The 27,011-nt window shown below is 38.3% G+C and overlaps 1 protein-coding gene across 9 annotated transcripts in view; it reads left to right on the top strand.

Moving 5' to 3' along the window:
- The window catches only part of GK (glycerol kinase), a 66,289-nt gene that overhangs the window by 18,968 nt on the left and 20,310 nt on the right, over window positions 1-27,011 (top strand). For 2 of the 9 annotated variants that reach the window (XM_057717707.1, XM_057717710.1), the window contains exons 4-14: window positions 1,155-1,232; window positions 8,377-8,460; window positions 11,786-11,862; window positions 13,939-14,076; window positions 16,265-16,374; window positions 16,836-16,902; window positions 18,023-18,040; window positions 19,763-19,798; window positions 20,176-20,243; window positions 24,556-24,598; window positions 25,075-25,155. In XM_057717707.1, coding sequence (XP_057573690.1) covers window positions 1,155-1,232; window positions 8,377-8,460; window positions 11,786-11,862; window positions 13,939-14,076; window positions 16,265-16,374; window positions 16,836-16,902; window positions 18,023-18,040; window positions 19,763-19,798; window positions 20,176-20,243; window positions 24,556-24,598; window positions 25,075-25,155 — 800 coding nt within the window. The remainder of the gene's footprint in view (window positions 1-1,154; window positions 1,233-8,376; window positions 8,461-11,785; window positions 11,863-13,938; window positions 14,077-16,264; window positions 16,375-16,835; window positions 16,903-18,022; window positions 18,041-19,762; window positions 19,799-20,175; window positions 20,244-24,555; window positions 24,599-25,074; window positions 25,156-27,011) is intronic. The other 7 variants (XM_057717708.1, XM_057717712.1, XM_057717711.1 and 4 more) reach the window with 5 other exon arrangements.

Below are 27,011 nucleotides of genomic sequence, written 5' to 3'. Positions count from 1 at the left end.
AAAATAGCTGCTCCAAGTGTGAAAGACTGACATGTGGAAGAAGGAGTCACCTTATTCTTTATATCTCCAAAGAATGTAGCAAAGATCTACAGGTGGAAGCAATGGGGAAAAAGAATTTTTTTAAATAGCAAAGCTGTGCAGTAGAGATTGGTTTGCCTGGAGCGAGGTAGTATCTTGTCACTAGAAGCGCTGTCTGAATGGTCACATAAGCGGCAATTTCAGATATTTGAGCATAGGATGTGTTGATTACATAGCCTTTAAGGTCTGTCCTAATCTTAAACTGTGGAAGAGCTCCATCCTTTAGCCCAGTATGTGCAACTCTGCACAGTAGAATCACCTAGGGAATATTAAGAAAAAATAGCAATGCTGAGACGCTACCCCAAGTTAGTTAAATCAGAACGTTTGGGCCAGGGCCTGGGCACTGGTATTTTTTAAAAGCTCTTCAGTTGATTCTAAAGTAGAACCAAGTCTGAAAACCTCCAATTTAGCTGAGTCAATCTGAATTGAATAAGATCGTATGGAATAGTATTTTAGTTATAGTAACTTACTGTAACTATAGCCCTTGAGTTATGTATAGGTTAGTATAACATAATTGCCATCACACACTATACTTATGCCTGATTCAAACTCTATGGCTTGTAACATATTATTAAAATACATGAAGAAAATTGAATTTCTGACTAACCATAATATGAGTTTGCCCAGCATGAAGGATTTTATCTGTGGCTATTTTCTTAAAATACAGACATGTGTACATGCACACACAGAGGGAAATTTCTTGTAGCAGTTAGGAAATGAATGAATGAGGTTATTGTTGGTCTTCTCAGCATAAGAAATTTGGAAAGTTATTGCATTCCCTGTTGATAAGGCACCCTGGGAGTCTTTCATTCGGCTACTGATCTGGGTCCATGTCATGGTGTGCTGGTAGTGAAGCAGGAAGATGTCTGTAGAAGAAAAAGAAGTACTTGACATTGTGGGTTTGCTTTTTCCTGCACCACTCAAAGAAAATCAACTCAATACCACTACAAACGTTCCAAATGTTTTTTTTCAAATTGTTATGTTTAGTTGTGCCTGTTAAAAAAAAAAAATGAGAACAATCCTCAGATTTCTGCTTGTTGTTTTTTTTACTCCTTTCTGTTTACCTTCTCTTTAAGCTATTGGTGTCAGTAACCAGAGGGAAACCACTGTAGTCTGGGACAAGTTAACTGGAGAGCCTCTCTACAATGCTGTGGGTAAGCTGTTGTGCATGGGTGTCAAACGCAAGGCCTTTCTCCACTTGCAGATGTTGTCATACTAAAACATCTGGCTAAAAAAGCATGTAGTCATGTTTCCTATAATCTCATGGGTTGGGCTGAAGAGTCCTCTAAGAAATGAGTCGTATTATATTTACCATTTTCAGATAGTTATTCCCATCTTGAATTAACTCTTTCCTGTGCTCGCCCCTTCCTGATAATTTGTATTATACAAATGAGTCAGTGTTGCCAGAACTTTTTATAATCCCTGCTATTTCTGGCACCTGAAAGAGATCTCACCTCCTCCTTCCCTCAAAAATCAAGATTACAAATGTTCCCAGTCTCTCCTCTACCTCTCTGTAAAGTACTTGTGTACTTGTTCTTCCCATCTAGAAATTTAAATCGACTCCGCTGAGCTTATGAAAATAAAATCTCAAACTTTTACCTCCTTCTGCTACAAACTTGGCTATTTCAGCAGGGGTTCAAAAGCTGAATCTCAAATATACTACCATTAGATATACATCTTATTAAATGCAAATAACCATGGGTATATTTTAGTCTCACTCTTAGTAGCACATGACAATTGAGCGCTGAATGACACTGTCACTTGCTAAAAGGAAAATTTTGTTCTAAATACATAATTGCTAAAAGGCATCATTCTGTCACAAATAGCAAAGCACAATTTTTTTGTCAATAAAGTAACAGGTTGTGGGTTGGGGAGTGGAGGCAGAAGTTGTCAGAGATGGGATGATTTATAGAGTGAGCTATTTTTAGTTTACAGTTACTTTAGTGATATATTTAGTTACTTTAGTATTGATTGGAAAAAAGTGATACTCAAGCAGAAAATATACTAAAAATGTGCCTTGTAAGAACAGTGTGAATCCTTTGGAAATAATCTTTATAAAAACTTAAAGTGTTTAATGTTATTGTGTTATAAGAAAGCATTTAGTATGTCTTGTGTATTTGTGATAAAAAAATTAAAGACACAAAAAAGGTCAAAGAATTGCAACCAAAGGTTCTATTGCACAAAAGCACCTCTACTAAAGCTGTATTTTGTTCTCATTCTCATGAGCAGCTCGTTTTGAATATAAGCAGGATATTACAATTTTAATGACTAGTATCTAGGAGAGTATTCTTTCACAGACCAGTGTTAGCCAACTTCTTATACTAGTTAAGGTTTTACTTTTTGTGTTCCCCCTCATGAAAGGAAAGGCCTACTTACAGGAACCAGAAAGTTCCTGTTACACTCTAAACTTTGCATTGTGAAAGTACAGCTTTGGACTTTGAGTAGTCATTTTAAAATAATGCAACTAGGTTAGTTGAAGTTATGCTTAGAGTGAAGGATTTCAGTAAATATTTTACCAGAATAACTTTTTGTGATGTGCTTATTTACTCATTCCTTTTTCTTCTACAAGTTCTAGTTTTCTATTTTAAAAATATCAGGCATTCAAAACGAAAATGACTGAAAACCAAAAGAAACAACTGACATTAGAAACAGACCCATAAGAAATCCTGATATTAGAGTTACCAGACTTTAAAATAACTATGATCTACACGTCCAAGGAATTCATTGAGAAGATTGATAATCCTAGCAAAGAATTGGAAATTTAAAGATAGAAATTCTAGAACTGTATTAAACTAAGTTGATGAGTTTTACATCGTATTAAACACAGCTGAGTTAGTGAACTGGAAGGGAGATCAGAAGTAAATATCTAGACTGAAGCACAGAGAGACAAAGGTTTAGAAAATACAGAAAAGAATCTAAGAGAAATATGGGGTAAGGTAAGAAGGTCGAACATATTTGTAATTAGAGACCCAAAAGAAAAGAAAAGAGAGATAGATGATAAAAGTTTTTCAAAACTGTTGAAAGATATCCAGCCACAAAGTCAGGAAGCACTATAAATACATATAAAGCCATACACAAACATATGCTGAGACCTGAAGATAAAAAGAATTTTAAAGTAGCCAGAGGGTATGACCTTCAAGAGAGCAACACTAAAACTATCAGCTGATTTCTCAGTGGAAACAGTACAATGGAATGAAATCTTTAAAGTGCTAAAAGACGATAACATCCACCTAGAATTCTATATTTAGTGAGAATATCCTTAAGAAATGAAGGTGAAATATAAAGGCAAACAAAAACTTCTAGGAATCTTTACAAGCAAACCCCTTCTAAAAGAAAAACTAAATAGTGTTTTTCTGGTAGAAGGAAAAAAATGTCCTCAGGTGGAAATTTGGCAATGCAGGAAGGTATGCAGAGGCCTAGAAAGGGTAAATATGTAGGTCAATCTAAATGAATTTTGACTGTATAAAATAATATATTGTGATGTTCAAAATATATTAAAATTTTAAGTACTACATGGCAACAGTAGTACATGAAAGGAGTATGAGGTAGATGAGGTTAAGGTGTCTTCTGGTCCCAGTATTGTCAAGGATGCATATTGTAATCTCTAGGGTAAGCAGTAAAAGAGTAAATAATGTATAATTCATAAGCTTATAAAGGGGGAAAATGGAATGACTAAAAAAAGAAAGCAAGAAAGGAAGGGAAAAGGAAGAGAAATAGGAAGGAAGGATGAATAGAAATCATTTATATCCAAACATGTAAGTAATTATATTAAAAAGGACAAGATTACTCTCTAGTAAAATCTTACAAAGGAGTTAATTGAGACTGCTAATGAGCTGATGGGATTAGAGCAGTAAGAATGGAGAGAGAAATTGGCCAGACCTTTCAGAGGAAGGATACAGCTGGTATGTTTGGAAGTTGAATAGGACATAAAGATGAAGCAAAAATAAAACAGGGCTGCAAAATTTTTAGCCTGAGAGAACAGAATGAAATTAAGTAATATTTAAAGAGTGCCCATGTGGGAGAAAAATGGCTTCTTTCTTGGACAAGGTGAATACTGCACTTGCAGTCAAAGCTCATTTCTGGACAATTGGAATTTGTAGCTCTGTTGTAAAGAGAGTGTCCAAAATGTAGACTTAAAAGTTGCTAACATAGATAATCTCAGTTTATTATAGATGAATTCACCATAGGAATGAAGGTAAAATTAAGTTATTCAACAAAAGTTTAGATACCTCTCTGTAGAAAGGTTCTGTGATGACCCCGAGGCATATAGTGGCAAACCAGGCAGTCACCGTGCTTGCCTTCGTGACACAGAAGGCTAGGGATAGGAATTTTGGAGGCTAGACGAGGAAGGGGAATAGAAAAGAAGGACAGAGGCATAATTAGCTGGGAAGAGAAGCCACTAAGTAATGACGAGGATAGACTCTGCTTCCAGTTTTATTCCATCTAGGAAAACACTAAGGTGTCATATCTCCATGCAAGTGATCAGTTGAGAATATCAACACAATATTAAATCTTTAGCAGCTGTATCTTAAAACAACAGAATCAGATTTTTATATATCTTTGTCTTTGAGCTGCTTTGTTTATATCATAGCCTGTGGGTTTTCTACTTTTTCCCTCTCTCTTTCTGTATATTTTCTTCCTTCCTTGTCTCCTTCTCTTATAAATCTGTCAGTCTAGGCCTATCCTGCTCCTCTTCATTTTTCTCTCTCTTTATTTAGTAAATTATGTAGCCGATGAGCAGTATTTTTTATAGACAAGCAAATGAGAGGGGCAGTCTGCTTTTTTTTAACTGCCTTTTATGTCACCATTTTTATGGCTCGAAGGTCCTCGATAAGCAGTCTGCTCACTCACCCCCAGTACAGTAACAGAGAGGAGAATTTCTGTCAGGGGCCTATTAGTGGACATGAAATAGGCTTGGTGAAGAAGTTGAAGACTGAGAAAGGCTATTTGTTCTTCCTTGCAATAAAGGTGTATTTGTTTACTGACATCTTTTATAACGGTATGCATGTGAGAGTAGAAAAACGTTTAAATACATCCACTGAGGTACAGGTGGCCTGTTTTAGAAGTGTCACATTGTTTCAGAATTCATGTGTTAGTTCTGTGATGGGCGAGATGAACATTGGTGTGATATCTAAGATGGAGACAAAATGCACCCCTGCTTCCCAGTCACTGTGCGATGATGCAGCCATTTACCATGATGGCCTCACGGGTGGATTGCAGAAGCTTTGTGGCCCTGGATCTGAAGCAGGCCTTTGACTTCTCGCCTATCTTTAGTTTTCCTCATTCCTCTGGCACTTTTCTGTCTCCATCATAGCATTATCTTCATCAATATTTTCCAAAGAATTCCCTCCACTCCACTCTCCACCATTTTTCTAAGCCTTTTGCTTCCAAAACTGACTTTTTTTTAGTGGCCTACAGACCTTGCTGTCTTCTAAGTAGTATTGAAAAGAAGGTTTGGGTTCGTAAATGCACCATAGACTAAACTGATAAAGAAGTACAAAACTACACAGGTGGTTCAGATGTTGAGTGGGGGAAGGCTTGAATCAATTGATATTTAGTGTGTTCTTGTACACATTTCACTGATGCTACTGGTGAAATGTTCTGGCCTAACTAGGGTGGCCCAGCTCTTTCCCCGCTCCTTGACCAGGTTTCGTCACTCACTGTGGAAGTTGATTGGTGTGCACAGCAAGCCTAGTGCAATACGACCCTCATCTCGGTAGCTTTCTGTAGAGCACAATTCATGATTTAATATAAAAATATTATTCATAGGAGGGACTAATATCCAGGGAGGCAAGAGTCACTGATTTGAGTGACTAAGGTATACCTTAGTATAGTATACGTTACTATACTAAAGAAAACTTTAGCATACTAAAGAAAACCACCAACAAAATCATGTGTCTCTGAGTCATTGTGCCTTATTTAGATAGTATTGCCAACATTTTTTCTAAGATACTGGGTTTAAAGTTCCCTATGGCACATAACTCTTTATGCAGACTGAGGCAGTTTTAAACATTGGTCGTCCTCTTTGTCTTTTTAAATTTTTACATGCTAATTAACTCCAGGCCAATAATTAAACCTGGTTAGTCACCTGTTGAGATCTGAAGGAACCTTGAACTCAATTCTTCTATCTTTTCTGGAGCTGGGTTCTGATTCAGAGTGTCGGCATGAAAGAAAACCATAGCTGGCAAACCTCCTAAAACTCCTAAGCACTCTTGGCCTTAAACAACAAAGGTGTGGTTTTGTTTTTTATTGTTTTTCTATGGAAAGGAGCGACTTCTTTACTTTTGTAAAATCTAGAATATTCAGTTCTATCATGATCCACTTATTTTTCATTTTTTCAAGTCTCTTACTACACAGTTCTTTGAATGCCTTACATCTCCTTCAATCCTGGATAAAGAAATACTGCTGTGTTTTGCAGTGATTGAATTCCTCAACTCAGGCCAGTTTAAATAAAAAGAAACTAAATTAGAGATCAACTTTGAGGTAGTTTTTCATATTCTTTTTAAGACTATGACTTCATCCTGATTGTACCTGTATCATCGAGATTTAATTCTGGATTCAGACTCTGCCTTTTCCATTTACTACCATTCTCTGCCTGTTCCATCAACAGTTAAGCTGGAGAAATTAAAAATATGGGTCTCATAGGCTTGAGGTGAAGATCAATAAGTTAATACGTGTAGGACACTTAAAACAGTGCCTAGCGGGCTGTCTTCAGTAAGTGTTCAGAACATGGCTGCTGTTCTGAATTGGATGATAGCCTTTTCAGCCCTGAAATGCCAGATGAAATGGCCAATTTATACACGACGGGTGTTCTTAGGGGAAATGCAGAGCCTACCTGGGGTCACACACACTCAGGTCAGCCATTGGCATTTTGGTGTTCATACACCTAAGAGCTGAAATAGGTTTCAGCCCTCGAATTTTGACATACATGTTTTAATTTACCCCCCTCTCCAACTCTCCATTTTTCTTTTGGCCCCACCTGATTTCTGAAAATGTCATCAGGTGAGGGATAGTCTCTTCCCCTTTGCCAGTGACCTCTTACCCAGCTTAATTAATAGCTTCACTTTTGGCTCCTGCTAACACATAGCAATTAAATCTGGTTTACTAGATTTAATGACTGTTGTGGGGAAAACAACCTGATAACACTTCATGTAACTGTCGGCAGACCTTGCTTAGGGTGCGTTCCATAACCCGGAGCCTTAGCTTCATCTCACTTTGTGTCAGCCCAGGAGCACCTCATAACAGACCATCCAGAGGAGATGTATTATTTGCCTTTGTTTCTAGTCAACTGAAAATAATTTAGATTATTTCTAGTGTGTTTTTTCCCCCTTAGGTATATTTCCCTTCTATTGTATGATTAACCAAAACTGATACAGATTTCTAAATATTCTAAAAATGATTTTTTTCCTCCACACTGTTACTATGTCACTAAACTAATTTTGGTCCATGGGCTTCAAGGCAACTGCATTTTTCTTCACTCTTTAAAATTTTGTTTTTCAGAACAAACTAAATGTACCAGACATATATATTGATATGACTTTATGTAATACAAGTAAAAATTTCAGATCACCCAAGTCAGGTTTTTTTTAACCTACTCATTTGATGGTGTGAACCATTTAAATCCAGTAAATAAGTCTAAGTAAGGGACATACATTCTAGCAACAGGCTGTATGGCGTCCTGGACTCTATTTTACTTCTGATGTTTTTCCGAATCACTTTGCAACTTAGCAATTCCCTGTTTCCTCTAGACATGCTGTGGCTCTTTGTGGAGATGGACCTCACCTCCTGCCACCCTACCAGGGAAGTGCTTTCCTAGAGCTGTGCCTTCCCAAAGCTGCCCTTTTATGTCTTCCTACAGGTGGCCCCAGCACAGACTGTAGCATGCCCCTTAGCATTCCTTTCAGAAACCCCCTAGGGATCCACTCGCTCACTGCATCACACAGCCTTTCAATTCAGTGGTTAGGTGAGCAGTCAATACCCAACTGAGCCAGTTTTGTAACTAGGACACAGACATGTGGCCAGGTAGGGAAGAGTCATCCTGAACAAGAAGCAGGTATTTACCTGGGCTTTGTCCAAACAGAAATGCTATTGAACCAGAGACTGACTGGACTGCCTCTGTTCCCCTTCTATTCCGTGTCTCTTCCTTCTCTTTTTCTATGCTCGAATGTGTAGAAAAATGTTCATTCTGATGAACTTGCCCCTGTGATCTGCCATTTCCTAAATGGTCAGCAAGGGGACACAAACCTTGAACCTGGCCATCTCTAGCATGAATTGCCATTATTTCTCCTAATGCTCCAGCTGCTCCAGTTTCTCCTGGCCCTTCAGATCCAGTTGCCGTTGTTCCCTCTGGCTCTTCAGTTCCAGCTGCTGGCACTTCCTCAGGTATTGGTGCTCTGGCTCTTGCTCACTTCCGGCCTTCTGACTCAGAGGTGTTGGGGAGATTGACTGCTTCTGCTGGATCTGGATCTGGCACTTCTTTTGATTGTTCTCAGAAATTACCTCCACCAGGGGCGTAGTCCTCCAGCTTGGGGTCTTCTCTTTGGCTTTTGGTCTCTTATTCTGCAAATGTAATTCTACCATCTTAGCTTCTTTAATGAGTTTCCTAATTTTTTTTGTTCTTAATTCAATTAATTTTGGGCATTTGTGAATTGCTTGGTAGTGTACCGACCACTGACATTTTTCTCTTCGGCAGTTTTACTAATTCATTCCACGTATTCTAATTGCTTTAAACTCTTGGGTTATAAAAGCAAAGTATAAATTATGGCAGCCTTCTCTGATCATGGAATAATGGAAAGAGAGGGACTTTTGAGGCCATCTAGTCCAAACTGCCTTATTTTATATTCCAGAAACACAGGCCACGAAGGGTAACATGACTTGCTTGAGTCACATAGCTTGTTGGTAGCAAAGCCAGAAGATGTAGATTTCACCTCCAGTGTTTTGACTCTTTTTGGTGAGGGGTTAATTCTTTGGATACCACTGTGGATACTCGGAAGCTTTCAAGGGAGGAGCATAGTGCCCAATTACTTACGTAGTCCCTGTCAAGGAGCCATAGAGTCACAGAGCCACTGGGACTCCGAGAGCTACTTGATTGTCAGTTTGTCTTTAGTTTTGTTTTTAAATTAATGATTGCAACAAATTCAGTATCCTAAAGAACATGCCCTAAAAAGGAGGTCCTCAAGCTTTAGTATAGCACTGAATAGCACAGGTAGAAAGACTCAGGCCTTCCTTGCCTGGACTTGCAACCAGAATCCTACAATGGAGGGACCAGGATGTGTGATTTCAAAGTTTTCCAGGTGATTCTGGTGTGTCTTCTGGATCAGAATCACTGCTGTTGAGTTTAGTGATGTTTCTTAAACAAGGGGCACCTATTTAAAAGGTATATTTCTGGACCCCCTCCCCAGACCTACTGTCCTAGAATTTCTGGGAGTGGGGTTTATCTTTAAGCTCCCCAGTGATTTTTATGTCCATTAAAATATAGAAAAATGCTGATCTGGAAGGCTTTGAGTCAGTAAACAAAAAGCCTAGAGCAGTAGTTTTCACGTCCCTTGGTAAGAAATAGATTTTACCTCATGATTCAGCAAACCAGCATAACTAAAGCAAAGTTTCACAGGTCAATATTTATCCTACTGAGTTCAGTGAATGCTGACATTTACCATCCTAATCCATCTTATTTCATTGTTTTAATGTAGGTAACCGAAACTACATCGATTTTTAAACCGCTAGCCCGCTGTAGTTTGAAACACTTGAGGATCGAGATGTGCTTGTTAATTCTATTTGTCACAGATTTAAAACTTTTCTCTCGAATTCCTCTAGTTTCCCAAACTACTCCGGTTAAGCCTTTAACACCTGCTGGGGTTGCTTGCCTATGAGGAAGGTCCACTCTTGTCCCAATCGCACAGCACTACCACTGTGTAAAAAGCAGATTGCCCTCGTTCCCTGGATATGGGAGACCTTGCCAGCTCCACGCTGCTGCTGCTAATGGCTTATATCAATCACAGGGCAAGTAATAGAAAACCCCAACTAAGTGAAGTTACAAGGGGAAAAAAAGGAATTCTACAAGTACCTTAGTTCAGGTGCTGTTTGATTCATGAGTCAGACATTATCTCCTGGATCCCCCACAAGTCTCTCTCTTCTGGGCTGGCTCCAGATGTAGCCCATTCAGCTCTCTCTTCAAGCGGGCAGCAGGCCTCAGCTACACATGCCCAAGCTGAACTGAGAACAGGGATTCTTGCAGACTGAGCACAAATCTCAGCTGGGCTGATCTGAACACATGCTCTTCCTAGACTGATCACTGGGGACACGATACAGAGCTGGGGATAGGTTGAATCTCAGACTGAGAATGAGGGAGGGATGATTTCCCAAAGAGAATTAAAGATACAGCTCCCAGCAGCAGGAGGAATGGATGCTGGGCAGCAAATGCAGATGTCGTTGCTAGGCTGTGTATTTCCATGGTCTTCCTCTTTGCCTCCTGTTTCCTTGATTATGATGAGCCTTGTTTTCTTGCTGTTTTCCCCACCTTTGGAAACCAGTATAGTGTCCTGAAGTCCCTGATTTAATTCTCCTGCAAAGTAGCCACTGTCAAAATCAAGCACAGGCAGCCCTCAAGGGAAATGATGGCTTAAGTAATTTAAAAAGAATTGATTAAAATTCAGGGCAGGAAATAACTGGTTTTTAAATGAAGAGAAAGGAATAGTATAGTTAAGGGTGAACCAAACTAGGCAGTAACTGCCAGCACTCACACGTGCAGCGGGCAAGCATGCATAGTCTTCCCGGCGCCCTTTAAATAGACTGTGTTTTCAGGAGGCATCTGAGCACAGACAGTGCCTAAAAATATCGAGTGACCAATCACAGATTAAAAGTTATAAAAGTTAAGTACAAAACTGAAATCTGACGAATAAAGCTCGGCTGATCCTATTGTTTACCTTTCACAATTGCTTTATATGCTATTTAATGGGTTATCTTTCTCAAGCCTTCTGTCGTAAAGCAGAACAGAATTTTCTATTAGGGGGATCAGAAAGGGGATGATACTTATTTAGTAAAAACAACACTGATCTGTTAAAGTGGAGAGGTTTTTTTTTTGTTTGTTTTTTTTTTTACAATCTAGCAGGGAGAAAGAATGGTGACCTTTAAATAATTCTTGTAGTGATTCTGTATTCTACCCTACTTTGGGAGAGTTTAATGTGAGTAAGCATTTTGCACATAAGCGACTGAATCTTATTTTTTTCCCTCTATAATAGTATCAGGTTCTCTACTTTGTCATAAATTGCTACCAAGTTTTTCTAAGGTACATGCTTTATACCTGGTACATGATCCTGGGCTGTGCATTTTGTCCTGGCAACTAGCCTGCCTCGCATTTAGATTTTCTCTGCCCTCATATATGCATAGAAAATCCACATCCAAGACAAATTTTTCTTTTTTTTTTTTCTATAAAAATGGATACAAAATCAGCACCCTAAGGTATGTACTGTTCTCCTAACTTGGTCTATAATTTTGCATAGAAGCTTTCAATTCTCCCTCATAACTTTATTCTCTCTTCTAACAATATACCCATTCATTTCTGATTTTCTAATTTCTGTCTTTTGAAAGCTATAGCATTTTAATTGCTTATGGAAACTAATCAGTCTCCTATCCTTGACAGTGATTTCATTAAGATCTGATTTTTTTTAAATGAAGTTTTTCATATATATTATTGTATTTTGGTCTATAGTGTGGCTTGACCTAAGAACCCAGTCTACCGTTGAGAGTCTTAGTAAAAGAATTCCAGGAAATAATAACTTTGTCAAGGTAAGAGATCTCTTCAAAAGTATTCTATAAAAATGCTTATTTAACAAAAAACGTTTGGAGATTTCACCAGGCCTTACATCTTCTTGCACAATAGTTATTTGATACAATTTATAGAATATTTCTCCACAGATAATTACCTTTCTGTCTTCCTTGCCCTGTGGTGGATTGGAGGAATAATATTCCAAGGTAAATAGGCTGGAGCGGATGATGAGGTGTCTGAGGTGTCGCAGTGGCTTAAACCATACTCCCCAGGGAGTGCTTCCTATAATTCAACCGTGCTTTCCAAATCCTTCTCGCTCTCTTTTTTTTACTATCCATCAAAGAAAGTTCTGGGTGCTTTTGAGTTTTTAGGCATCTGGATTTAGGGAGAGAAAATAGAAGGCACTCCAGCCTTGACTTGAACTCCTCTTCCATTTTCTTCACATGAAGAAACCAATAAAAAATGCCTAATTTTCAGTCCTTATATAGATCTCTCGTAAGAAAAATGGAGAGAAAATTTTTGAAACAGGCAAGGCACTTTTCTTAGGAAAGTCAAGGCCAGTTTCTCCTACAAAAGGAAATTCTGGGTTTTTTTGGTTTATTCCCTTTATATTTGCCAGTCGGACTCTTAAATGGCAGTTTCTTGTGGTTCTTGGTTCTGAAGCTAGTGCTCAGATCCCATTAATTGCAGCAGTCTAACAAACCATCCCCTACCCTTCCCCACCCAATAACTTCAGTCTTGTCCTGAATATACCCTCACCCATTTCCTATTCTGTTCTCTTGGTCAACCTGCCCAGCCATCGCACCTACCTCCAGCTGCACTTTGCTTCAAGGGATGCATGTTTTTCTCTCCAAAGCCACTTTAGGCAACTTTTCCACTTTCTACTTAAGTGATGAAAATGAAATATTTATATGCTACCTCACTATTTGGTATGTGGGATGACCCTTGCTCCTTCAGATCAAAGAAGCATATTCCCACGTTATTTCCTTTTATTATTTTTAAGCATTGATCTTTTTTTTTTCTAAGAAAGCTAGAAAACTGTGAGTTAAGATTCTTAACTTACAAGGTTGCGTTAAAGTGTTAAACCCTTTGGTGTGAGCTTTTTTTGCTAAACACATCCATGGGAGATGAGAAGGAAAAGGATCACTTTCTGTAGTTAGGTGATAAGTGAGAATAGGGATCAAGAAGGGAAAGATAGTTGCATTATTTTTGATGTATGTATTTTCTTAAGCACTTTCACCATCCCTTATAAATATAGTGTTTAATATATTAACAAAAAAGAATTGGACGTGATCCATTCTCAAGGAAGATCGATAAGCCCATGTTTCTTTTTTACCCTTTAACCTTTATTCAGCCCACCCTCCCTTTGTTCAATGTATTTGCTGAGTTTAGGCAAATACTTTCTTTTATATCTATATATACGCCATTTTTTTTAGTTTATTGAGGTAACATTGGTTTGGAACATCATATAAGTTTCATGTGTACAACATTATATTTCGACTGGCAACTACTTTCTTCAATAGAACAACTTTGTGTTGCTTTAATCTGGAGTGTCTTTGAGCTCTACTTTATTCTCCACCAATTTTATGTTATTTGAATATCTCCGTGTGTTGAATGTGTATTTATTTGATTTTTTACACACAAAAAATGTCGTTGTTAAGTCTTAATATGTTTTAAACAACCTTCTGGTTGAGGTCATTAGTTTATGAATTGATATACTCTCTGATTTTCAATAGTTTAAATATCAGTTTCATGGAATATAAAATAAAAAGCAGAGTTTGGGACTAGGTTCTCTTTATAATACTAACTCATCACAAAAGTTAACATCTGTATCTTAACTATCTTCGATTTCAGGTTGTGCGTCATTTGCTTTTCTCTTTACTTTGCCATGTGGATGCTCTTTGAACTGCAAACATATCACTCTGATCTTTGTTCATAAACATGCTGTCCTGTGTCATGAGATAGGAAAAGTATTTGTATCCATAATACTGCGGGCCACTGAATATTTTGTGATTTGTTGAGCTTTTTGATTTGGTTGTTTTATTTGAAGCTGTTATGACTTTGATTTCCTGGCTGAACTTCATAACTGTTTTTAGTCCAAGACAGGCCTTCCACTTAGCACTTATTTCAGTGCAGTGAAACTTCGTTGGCTCCTTGACAATGTGAGAAAAGTTCAAAAGGCAGTTGAAGAAGATAGAGCTCTTTTTGGGACCATTGATTCATGGCTTATTTGGGTATGTTTAAATATCGTGTGTGGGGGGGATTTTTTTAACTGCCTGTCTTTTTTCTACTAAGAGTTTCAAACTTTAGTTGGCAGCATCATTAAGAAAAGCCACTCAAGAAACAGCAGAACAGTTCAGCCTCCATTGGAGAGGCATTTTTGCCTGTTTCCTCTTGCTTTTTTCTTCGCTTATTTCAGTAAAAATGGAGGATGATTACCAAACTATATCTCATGTCTATTACCTTTAGAATAACAAATTTAGATAATTAGCAATTAGTAAATTTAAGTAGGCTTTATCTCTTGCCTATCATACACTCCCTTGGCATGTGCAGGGGATTGATTCTAGGACCCGCCGTGGATAGTTAGCCGTCTTTATCCGTGGATTATGTAGTGCTGTGGTATTTATTTTAAAAATCCACATATAAGTGCACCTGCACAATTCAAACCTCTGTTGCTAAAGGGTCAACTGTACTTCTTTTCCACTAGCCATTTCTTAGAAGTTTGTTTATTTCTTCTATTTTCTACTATTTAACATAATAAAACACCTAGGTTACTTTTTAGCATTTGCTTTCAACATCACACAGCTGACTCTTAATTAAGTTACATTATGAAAATTCATAGTGGAAATTTCTCATATATAATCTTTTTGAGTAAGCTGAACATGGATGAGTAGAAACAAACTTTCCCCAGATATGTAAATCTATATCTTAAAGATACATGTTTGTTCTCTTTGTCCTCTCCTCCTCTCTTCTCTTCTTTCTCCTCTCCTCTCCTCTCCTCTTCCCTTCCCGTTCCTTCCCTTCTCTTCTGTCTCTCTCTCTCTCTCACTCCCTCCCTCCCTCCCTCCCTCCCTCTCCCTCTCCGTCTCATTCTCTGTTATTTTTTATTAAGGCATTTTCAAATACACCCAAAAAGCGGAGGGAATAGTGTCATGAACCTCTGGAACAATGTGTCAGCAGCGACAGCAGTTAGCTGTGACCAAACTTGTTTCAACTGTACTCACTCTTTCTCCCCGTGGATAATTTTAAAGCAAATCCCAAACATATAATTTCATTTGTAAACACTTGTGTTAGTATGTGATTATCTTTCTCAACATTCAAGGGGGCTTCAAGGGAACATTACCACTATTCTCACTTGCCACATCCACAGAGCAGATCTTTCACAACCCCCATCAGAAAGTGGCACCTTCTCCAGCCCTCCCTGTGCTGGCCCAGGGCATGCTGTGCTTTGTGTTCATGGCCAGCAGTCTTCATACATGTCGGTCACAGTTAAAATAATTCTGACAATAGTTCTCACAAGTGCCTGGAGCCAGACAGAGTAAGGCAGGATGTGGAACTGTGAGCTGCAGAAAACTTGAGGGAGCACATTTGGCTGCACCCCACGCGTGATGCCGTTTCTCCACTTCTGTTCCTTTTTTTACTTCTCGTTGCTTCTACATAAAAGAAAGCAGCAGTCCTTGCAGTTCGGGTCCAAGGGTATTAACATTAGAGAGTTTAAAACTCTGCTTTCAGAGTATAAAACTCTGCTTGGATCGGTGCAGGCATAGCCCAGTGAGAATTGTTATTCCAAAACATGCACACACGCGTGCACACACACACACACACACACACAACAGCAACACGGGATTCAGTAAGATCCTAAGAGGCAGGCATTTCAATGTATTTTACTTTGCCAAATTTAATAAGGCTCTGCATCTTCCAAAGATGAGAGGATGAAAACAAAACTGATTTTTTCTTTAACCATCAATTAACTAGAACTGCTGTCCAATATTGTAGCCACTTCGCCACATATGGCTATTGAGCACTTGAAATGTGGCAGGTCTGAACTCAGGTGTGCATGAGTGTAAAATATACACTGTATTTCAAAGAGTTAGTACGAAAAAAGAAGGTAAAATGTCTCAGTAATACTTTTTTATACTGAAAGGATATTTGGGATATATTAGGTTAAATAAAACAGTATTATTAATTTTACCTGTTTTTTTATATTTTTTAAAACGTAGCTACTAGAAAATATTCAATTACGTATGTGACTCAATGTGGTTCAATTACATTATATTTCTATTGGACACTGCTGAAAACTATAAAATTGAAATATTCCATTCTCCTGCATTATGTGCTCTGCAACTGATTATGGCTCTTGACAAAGTGTAAATTAAATTGCAAATAAGTACAGATCTAACGTGTCCTTTTCATTCTGTCCAGAGCTTGACAGGAGGAGCCAGTGGAGGTGTCCATTGTACAGATGTAACAAATGCAAGCAGAACAATGCTTTTCAACATCCATTCTTTGGAATGGGATAAAGAGCTCTGCGAGTGAGTTGTGTTTTGCCCTAAGAATACTTTTCCAAATGTGTTGCCTGTTTATAACCTAAATCTTACTATTTTCAGATGTCGGTGGAGCACCAAACTTTAACTGTTGGTATTTCAACTACAGTATACAAGTCTATGTTGTATATTCTTTTAGAAGAGACTATTATTACATATATAATAAATAGGCCAAATTAAGTAATTGTCTTGATTATTTTTCAGGGAAAATTAAGTTCCTTTATAAAAGTACTTTGGTATTTTTGTGCCTTTTGTATTGATTTGTTTGTATAAAGTTGGAGTATTAAATATCCAAGCACACTGCTGGCTTATTTATTTGTTACCATTTAACTACACTCAGATACTTCCATTTTTAATTATTGTTTACATGCCTTTAAATTCACATAAATGTTTCTAGATGTTTATTTAAAATAGTTTTATATACCCAATCTTATCTCACTGTTTTTTAGATTTTTTGAAATTCCAATGAAAATTCTTCCAAATGTCCGGAGTTCTTCTGAGATCTATGGCCTAATGGTAAAAAAAAAAGAAAAAAAGAAAAGAATTTTTATCTTAAAAAAAAGCTTTACTATTCCGAATTCAAAAGTCAGTTGTGTTATATTTTCTATATTGAGACCTGTACATTTTTTGTGAATGTTGGCAGTATGTAAAATAAGAATTTAGGATTGTTTAACTAGTTTTATAACTTAAAATTCTTGAGTCCTTCTTACCAGTTTATGTTTTATATAAACTTTATATAAAACTATATATAAAAACTTTATATATTATAAACTTTTGGCTTTTCTTGGAGTATTTTAAAGTATTAATGAGATAATCTAACTACCGAAGGTGGTAAGGAAATGTTCGAGCCAGTGTATTCTTTTAATCCACATAACTGTTTAGTAGTTGTGATGCCTGCTTTTAATTTGTAGGAAGGTCTCTTCACATTAGTGGTGTTCTTTTTCCTGTTGAATCTCCTGTAGTGGCCAAACCATGTCTCACATTAGATTCTTTGTCAGCCTGAGCAAAACTTTAGCACAGAAACTGAAAGCAAAGAGCCTGTTCTGATTTGTGATTGCTAATTAAAGTGGTTTTCATCATGGACATTTTCACTGTTGCTTTCATTGAAACCCACAGAAAAAAGCAGTCTAAGCAAAAAGTACACTTAGTATCACTGAGTATCTCTGATTATGCATCAGGGATGAAAAGCTCTAGGAAGATCTGAACTGGTGTTTAAGCGGAAAAATCTACAATTTATGGTAAAGATTAAGAAAAATCTAAGATTAATTGCCAAAAAATGTTTTGACATTTCATGAAAACTATTAGAAACTCTACGTATAGACTTAATAATAGTAGACTAGAACACTAAGTGTGCTGGATAAAGCTTAAGCAAGAATTCTTAAATGTCTCATTTATAATAAAGCCTTTTCAAGCAACATGGAATTTTTTAAGGGAAGCCTAGCCGTTGCTTATCTACAATTTAAAAGTGCTTTGATAATTTCATAGCTCCCTATAAACTGACTTGGGTCAGAGAAAAAAAATTATTCTTAAGAGACAGTTTCAGAGGATGGGTGAAAAAACGTGTAACTGGCCTAGTTTTCTCTTGCATTTAAAATATTATGCTTCTGTCCCTCTCTCTCCCCCTTGCTGACTATAGAAAATCTCTCATAGCCTGGTGAGTAGGTTGCCCACCCATTATGCCACCCGTTCATTTGGAAAAGATACAGTGCATTTCCATGTAGTTTTAGAGAAGCAGAAGTCCATTTACTAAGCAGATTAATCTAGAACCTTCCATGGCCCTCCAAATTATTGTCAGCTCTGGTCAAGCTTTAGGTAGTTTTAAAACGTCATCTTATTTATTTTTAAGTCTTCCATGAGGCTGAGAGTGATGTTTCAAAATAAAAGATGAAGGTAGTTTTCTGGAATGAGAAATTCTGATGGTCCCTGTTACAAAGTACAGTTGTGATGTGCTTTGGGCTTTAGCACAATAGGGAAATTAGATGTAGTTTTTAGATGTCCTCAACATCTGTCTTAAATGATATCTTGCCCAATCTTTCCGACCAGTTCGTTGGAAATGCACTGTCACTTTTTCTGCATGCTTCACCAGAGGATCTTCCCAGGAATCCTCCAGAGACCTCCCTCCCTGTGAAGAAAAAAAGAGCGCTTTCCGTGCCTGACCGCACATAGTAGATTCTGCTAGTAGTTTGATAATAACTTCAATAGTATAAGCAAAGACTTCTTTCAGTATTTAAATACATTAAGATATCCAGTCTCTAGGTTTCCTGATTCACTTTCAGCCCTTCACTTATTATCCAGGTTCAAGATTTTCTAAGAATGTATACAGTAAATAAAAGACAGGTCTTGGATTAACCCAGAAGCATGAAAGAAATAAAATATTATCCACTATCTAGAGGGTATTTTCTATTTTGTAAAGGGTTTCCACACATATGCTATTATTTCCTTACCATAGCCACGTGAGGGGGCTTCTATTCTTACCCTCACTGTCACAGATAGGGAACCTGAAGCTCCCAGAGGCCGGGAGGCTGGCTCACAAATGGCAGACTGAGGGGTTGGGCAAAAGCTTTTGTTTGGTGCTCTTCCTAGTGTATCACAGGTACTTCAGGGATCATATTCCTTTCCCCTAATTCCTTAATATCAGTACAAATTGCTTTGTATTAGTGTAAGCTGTTTTTTGTTGTTTTTTTTTTTTTTCAAAATTAAGTTTGTTAAGTCCACAGTCAGCCACTTAAATCTCATTTTTTCCCTAGAATGCTGGCCATACTTGATCAAAGTCAAAACTACTATTCATGACATAACTCTTGCTTATCAAAACTTGAAGAATGATGTTGATTATGAACAAATAATACCCAATACCTGAACCCTCTCTTGTTTCTTACTTATCTTCAGAGCAGTTTGGGTAGGAAGAACAGTTGGTAAAATACAGCCTCCCAAAACAAACATGTTCCATGCTGGTTTAATAATTATTGATATGTTCATTTTAAAGAATGCGTTAGTCTTTTCTTAGTAACAGCAATAATAGCAAAGAGCTAATGGCCTTTGGCATGCATATAAGCCCAGGCCCATTTTGTAGAGAAATACATTGTAGCATAGAGAAGTTTTGGCAGCCTGCTCAGTGACTGACTAACTAACTAACCAGGATTGGAACCCGCGTCTCCTGACTCCCAGTCCAGTGTTTCATGTCCGTGTCTCTTCTTGTCAATCTAGGAATATTTCTAGTATCTCTCTCTCTCTGAACCACTCATATAGTTGAAACACTTGCTTTGTCTTGTCTGCCCACATGCTCTGGCACGTTGCTATTCGTGTTCATTCCTGTTGCAGTTATGTTAGTAGAGCCAAATTTGTGATTATTCATAATCCTTTTTTAAAATTTTATTAGAAAGCTGGGGCCTTGGAAGGTGTGCCAATATCTGGGGTAAGTTTCATTACCAAACAACTCCCTGCTACCTCCCCACCCCACCTGCTTCCATGTTATGGCTTTCCTTAATCAATCTGCTCTTTCCTTAACTATGGAAAATCAGTAAGAGCAGCAGAATTGTCTAATTCTTGTTTCCATTTGATACAGTGTAGGCTATTGAGAACTTTTTTTGAATAAATTAATTCTAACTCTCCCTTCCTACACCTGTTTGGAGTGTTAACACATGGAAAAATGACCAAATGGAGGCAACACAAAGAGCCTAAGACAATTCATTCCTTCATAAATAAAGAGGGAAAAATAAATCTTATGGCTCTCCTAAAAAGGAAATGAATAATATTGTCTTAGCGTCCTTTATTGTCATGTATACTTTTCAGTGTTTGGGGGACCAATCTGCTGCATTGGTGGGACAAATGTGCTTCCAGGATGGACAAGCCAAAAACACGTGAGTTTTAAGAAACAGACCTGAAAACAATGGTGTTTTGTTTGTTTTTCGCTTTGGTGTTTTGAATGAGGAAGCGCTTTTGAAGTTCATCCAGGATGAAAATTAATAGCTTAAGTGTTCCAATACAGATATATACACTTTTTGCCATTTGTTTTTCTTCATCTCCTTCACATAAAATACACTATGTCATATGTAAACAAACTGATGAGGTTGGTGAAAACCTTAATTTATAAAATCCAGTACCTTTTCCATGCAGAAACTAAATGTTGGTTTAAAGTATTCTTGCCTAAGGACTTCCCTGGTGGTGAAGTGGTTAAAACTCTGTGCTTCCACTTCAGGGGGCATGGGGTTCTATCCCTGGTTGGGGAACTAAGATCCTGCTTGCCACATGGTGCAGCCAAAAAATAAATAAAATAAAGTATCCTTGCCTTTTGGGGAGGTTGTTGGCTGGGGCGGGGGGAGGTGGAGGCTGAGCAGAGGGGAGAAAGAGCCATGATTAAACTCCAATTTTCAACATGTTGTTCCTGCCCTAGACTTTCTCACTAATTATAAAGTCATATTTGTGTGGGATTTTCAGTGTTATTTCCCTGGCACTGTGCTTTCTCCCTGGTGTCTGGAGTTTCTCCTTCGACAAGAAGCAGAAGGAATGATGCATTTTGGTGCATTTTTCTCCTAATCTCATTTTACTACTCACACATGCAGTCTGTAACAAACCCCATATTTAAGAGTGATGAGATTACTCCCACTTCAGGATGAGAAATATTCTCAGAGGGCTTAAGCTAGTAAGTGAGAGAAGCAGTCTTTGCACCCAGATCCAGCTGATTTGACGTAGATAGTCTCCTGCCAGGTCTGTGGAGATCTTTTCCACACTCGATAGTTTTCTCTCCTCTGTGTAGGTATTATTTGAATGAAATTTTTGGGGGGGAAGGAAGACAGGAAAATTCTTTGCACGTCATGGTATCCTGGGGTTACCATCAAGGAGAGCTTGAATTTGCCTGGGTGTGGATACATCTTCTTTGAATTCTGAGTTCCAGGAAGCTGAGTCAGGAGTCAGAGAAATGATAGAAATGATAGAAAAGTAGGCTGCCCCTCTGCCCCCTTCTTTCCTCCTCTGCCAGGTACCCTAATGCTAGTAAATCAGATGCTATCTCTCTTTGTCAGGTGCCTAACACTACAGAGCACATGGGAGGCGTCCAGTAAAGTTGCCAGATCTTCCCTCTCTTTATACTCCCCTCCCCCTTAAGCATTATTAGCCAAGTCCCGAAATGATGAACTTAAGTTAGGGAGGGCTTGCTGCAGAGGGGACGAGGGGAATAATAGCAAATTGTAAGGTCTTTGGGCTCATGTTTCTCTGCCTGAAAGGAAAGAATACAAATACACAGTTCATCATATTATAAATCAGAACTTGTGTGCTGTAAGAAACTTGGAAGTACTATCGTTGGGTTTCAAAGAGAGGGGAGAAAAGTCACAAAAAATTGTTAGTAATGAGATGTTTTGAAGACTGAGCAATATTGGTGAACACATGGACACTGAACCAAGATGCAGATAGGGAAACGGAAGACTTTATTTAGAGAATGTAGAGAACATTTGGGTAGGGAAGTGGTTGTAGGAAAATAAGGCTAGGGTGGTGGTGTGAAACTCTAAATTTCAGACTGAGGATTTTTTTCTTGAAGGCAGTGGGACACTTCTGAAGGTTTGTGAGCTGATGTTCAGAGATGACTGGAGTTGTTCATTAATGATATGGTAGTCCTGGGTTAAAGTGGGGAGAGACTAGTGGCAAAGAGGACATAGAGGAGGCCACCATGGCATCTCAGTAACAGGGACAAGGACTAAGAAGGATGAGGACTGAGAGGGAAGTGTAGGTGGATGTCCATGGCGCTGCAGGGGAACAAAAGACAGGAAGTAGGTATGGTGTCTAGTCACCTGGGCCCAGTGGTTAGACTTAGTCAAACTAGGGAATTGGTCCAAGTAGAAGAATTTCTGTTTGGGACACGTCAGCGGTACTGGTAGGCTGCACATTACACTCATATGGTAATGGGGAATGAACTCAGCAGAAAAGTAGGGATTTTAAATTTCTCATATTTAGAGGTGATTTTTGAAGCAGTAAAAGTAGATAAAATTACCAAGAAAAAGTATATAGGTAGAGGAGATATTTAGAAGAAAGAAGAGATGAAGGGATGCAGAATTCAGACACATAGAATGTAGTTAGTCATCAACATGGAGATCCAGGGTAGAGCTATTTAAGAGGGGGGCTTGGTCAGCAGTGCAAAACAGTACAAAAAGGTCAGGGAGGCTGAGGATGAGAACAGACCATTGTACATAGAAATCAGGTCTTTAAGTGGCGACCTCCAAGAATGAAGTTTTAGTAGAATGCTCAAGATGGAAGCCAGGTTGCAAATGGTCAAAACAGATGCAGGTAGGTAGAAAATAGAGACAGCAAGACAAAATGTGCTTTGCAACAAGGCAACCATCCAGGAACAGGAAGTCAAGTACATAGTTTGTTAGGTTAACAGAATCATGCCAAGTTCGGGGAATTTTGTTTGTGTTTTTAAGTTAAGTTTGTGTTTTAAGTGCCTCGTCTCCCCAGAGGCCCTAACTATAATAGAGGAGGCCTTCTGCCTCTTTCACAGCTTCGACCAGGGCCAGTCGTGCTCCCCCTGAGTGCCGTCTTTGGCACACTTCTCTGTGGAGGACAGCAAACAACCTTTACCTTTCCAAAGGTTAGAAAAAAGTCAGACATCTTTCTGGGATGTTTGAACACACTACAATCTTGAAGAAGGATTGGTAGACCATGTAAATGCTGGAAACCACATACATGTTTGATGACTCGGAAGAAAAAAATAATCAAATTTAAGAGGAAAAGAATTGCCTGTTATACTGCTTTGAAAGCTGTGGTCTAAAAGTAGCAAGGGAGTCTCTTCATATGTCGATAATGCTCATTAATTACTTATTAAGTATACACGAACTTAAGAATTCACTTTTATTAAGTACCTTGAGCCTCTGCGTTAATTTCGTACTTTAAGATTTGTACACTACCATTCAGTATACAGAGTGTTTATATGGGGACTAAATCAGTATCGATTTCTCCTTTAAAAAGTGTGGAACAGGTAATTAACTTCCATTTTTATGAATACTTATTAAAAGAGATTGACTTAAAATATATAGTTTTTTCAGTGTCACAGAAGTAAAAAGGTGTAGCGATTTATGTGTTTGAATTCGTAAATCCATATCTAGTGTAATTTGACTGGTGTCTTTGAAAATTTAGATATTCATGAATCCCGTGTAGGCCGAGAATCAAGCAGAAGAGATAGACAGTGTTGGGCTAATTCTTATTCATACCAGTGGTGCCTGAAAAAAATGTTTATTGGAAAAAAAATTGCCCTGGGTTTCCATTTACTCCACAAGACAAACACAGACCCCATCAGCTGACTGGTGGCAGCATCTGCTGGGATCCCCCTACCCAGCTTTGGGCTGAGCACTCCCCCTCCTCCCTCCTGCCCTAATGAATGTCACAGAGCACAGCAACAAGGCCTGTGGGGAGGCAATCTCAGGCAGGGCAGGACAGCTGTGAAGAGCCAGGGATGACAGTCGCAGCCAGCTCATTTGAAAACTGAGTTTGCCATGTGACCCTTTCTGATATCAGTTTGGGCTGCTTATCTGCCTGACACAAGTCAAAACCACTCACTCATGTCCAAGCACCAGATTTGTTGGACCAGAGTCCAAAGCTTTTGCTGATAAGGCTGCCACAAAATAAATTCAGTTCTTCCATAGCAGCTGCGTTACGTGCTGGCCGTGACTCTCCCACCACTGTTAGAATGCCCTGTCCTGCGCAGAGCATGGGGAAGCTAAACCCACAGTAGCCTTTCCCGCACCCTGGACCCACCCCCTCTCCATGCCAGAAGTTTATGACTATGTGAATGATGGAGCTAGGCGGCCCGCCCATTGCCAAATGGCTGTTAGTCATGATGCTGCACTGCATGTGGATTAGTAGTAGCAGTGTAACTGTGACAGAATTTAGGATATATTGTAACTCAGTGCTATTTTAGAGACATGGCCTTGGGTTATGAATGGCTGAGTGCCAAATACTTGCATTTTTCCATTAGGATTGCACTAAGTACATTTTCTTCCAGACTGTTCTTTAAAACATTATTCCAAGAAGAGTATGTGATGTTTGTTAGCTTTTGGAACTTTTCTAAAACCTTAATATAATTACTTTTATTGTTCTAAGTTAAATGTCAGTTTTGTGTTATTAATGTTTCATCATTTACTTTTAATAAAATTGTTCTACTGTTCATTCTTCCCCCAACTATAGGTATGGAACAGGCTGTTTCTTACTATGTAATACAGGCCGTAAGGTTGGTTTTTTCAAATTAAAAGATTAATGAAAGTCTTCTTTAACTTAATAATACTTGACTATAATTTGCTATTAAGTTACGTTTGAGTCGGCAGCTTTAATTTTTATCAGGGTTTAATTTAGAGCTCAATAAAAATGATAAAAATAACTACATTTGAATGGTTCTTGTAAGAACCATTTTAGGTTCTTTGAATTTTTTTTTTTAGCTTCTTTGAATTTTATATGTGTGTTTTAGTGGGATATCTACATTAGGACCTAGTCAGATTCTTAATGCAAATCTAATATGGAACAAGGGATAAATTTTTTGTACTGTTTGTGTATTGTTCTTAATACTGGTAATTTTGCCTTTTAAGATCTATTTTCTAAACTGTTATATTTATTGAATTATGTTGTAACCAGATCATTTTTGCTTTAAAAATATTCTAATACTATCTCTTTGTGTTCCTGACTAATGAAATCTTTTTCTCTTTCCTACAGTGTGTATTTTCTGAACATGGCCTTCTGACCACGGTGGCTTACAAACTTGGCAGAGACAAACCAGTATATTATGCATTAGAAGTAAGTACATTTCAGTCAGTATAGATAATATGAAAAACATTCAAAGCTAATGAAAATCACAGTGTTATCTGTAAGAATGAGAAGCAACTCCTCATCCATTACAGTTTTATCATGAGATTGCAACAATTCAGTCACATCTTTAGGCTCCACATCCAATTCTAGTTCTCTTGCTATTTCTAGTTACTTCCTAGAAATAGTGTTGAACCTCTCAAAGTCATCCATGGGGATTGGAATGAACTTCTTCTAAACTCCTGTTAATATTGTAACTTTGACCTCTTCCTATGAATCACAAATGTTCTTAATGGCATCTAGACTGGTGAATCCTTTCTAGTAGGTTTTCAATATACTTTGCCCGGAAAAGATCCATCAGAGGAATCACTATCTATGGCAAGATTTATTTCTTAAACAATAAGACTTGCAATTCAGAATTACTCCTTGATTGGACTTCCCTGGTGGTCCAGTGGTTAAGACTCCGCGCTTCCATTTCAGGGCGCATGGGTTCAATCCCTGGTCAGGGAACTAAGACAGTGCGACCAAAAAAATTACTCTTTGATCCATGGGCTGCAGAATATATGTTGCATTAGCAGGCAGGAAAACAACATGAATCTCATTGTTTGTCTCCATCAGCGCTCTTGTGTGACGAGGTGCATCGCCAAGGAGCACTCATATTTTGAAGGGAATCCTCTTCTGAGCATTAGGTCTCCATAGTGGGTTTAAAATATTCAGTAAGTCATATTGTAAACAGATGTGCTGTCATCCAGGCTTTCTTGTTCCATTTATAGAGCACAGGCAGAGTAGATTTAGCATAATTCTTAAGGACTCTAGGATTTTCAGAATGGTAAATGAGCACTGGCTTCAACTTAAAGTCACTGGTTGCATTAGCCCCTAACAAGACAGCCAGCCTGTCCTCTGAAGCTTTGAAGCCAGGCATTGACTTCTCCTCTCCAGCAATGAAAGTCTCACATATATCTTCTTCCAATTTAAGACTGTTTCATCTACACTGAAAATCTGTTGTTTAGTGTAGCCACCTTCATTAATGGTCTTAGCTAGACCTTCTGAAATACTTGCTGCAGCTTCTACATCAGCACTTGCTGCTTTACCTTGCACTTTTATGTTACAGTTTCTTTCCTTAAACCTCATGAACCAACCTCTGCTAGCTCCAGACTTTTTTTCTGAAGCTTCCTCACCTCTCTCAGCCTTCATAGAATTAAAGAGAGTTAGGGCCTTGCTCAGGATTAGGCTTTGGCTTAAGGGAATGTTGTGGCTGGTTTGATCTTCTATCCAGACCACTAGAACTTTCTCCATATCAGCAGTAAAGCTGTTTCACTTCTTTATCATTTGTGTGTTCACTGGAGTAGCACTTTCAATTTACTTCAGGAACTTTTCCTTTGCGTTCACAACTTGGCTACCCATTTGGTGCAAGAGGCCTAGCATTCAGCTTATCTCAGCTTTAGCCATTCCTTCCTCACTAAGTTTAATTATTTCTATCTAGCTTTTGATTTAAAGTGAGACATGCGACTCTTCACTTGAACACTTAGAGGCCATTGTAGTGTTATTAATTGGCCTAATTTAATTATTGTTGTGTCTCAGGGAACAGGGATGCCTGAGGAGAGGGAGAGAGATGGGGAACGGCCGCTCGGTGGAACAGTCAGAACATCCACATTTACTAAGTTCACTGTCTTGTATGGACACAGTTTGTGGCACCCCAAACAGTTACAATAGTAACACCAAAAATCACTGATCACAGCTCACTTTAACAAATACAATAATAAAAGTTTGAAGTAATCCAAGAATTACCAGAATGTGACACAGAAAGACAAAGTGAGCAGATGCTGTTAGAAAAATGGCACCAGTAG

This window comes from Hippopotamus amphibius, chromosome X (assembly GCF_030028045.1).
Source record: "Hippopotamus amphibius kiboko isolate mHipAmp2 chromosome X, mHipAmp2.hap2, whole genome shotgun sequence".
NCBI classification, from domain to species: domain Eukaryota; kingdom Metazoa; phylum Chordata; class Mammalia; order Artiodactyla; family Hippopotamidae; genus Hippopotamus; species Hippopotamus amphibius.
The sequence above is the reverse complement of the archived record's forward strand: the minus strand, read 5'-3'. Positions and strand labels throughout refer to the sequence as shown.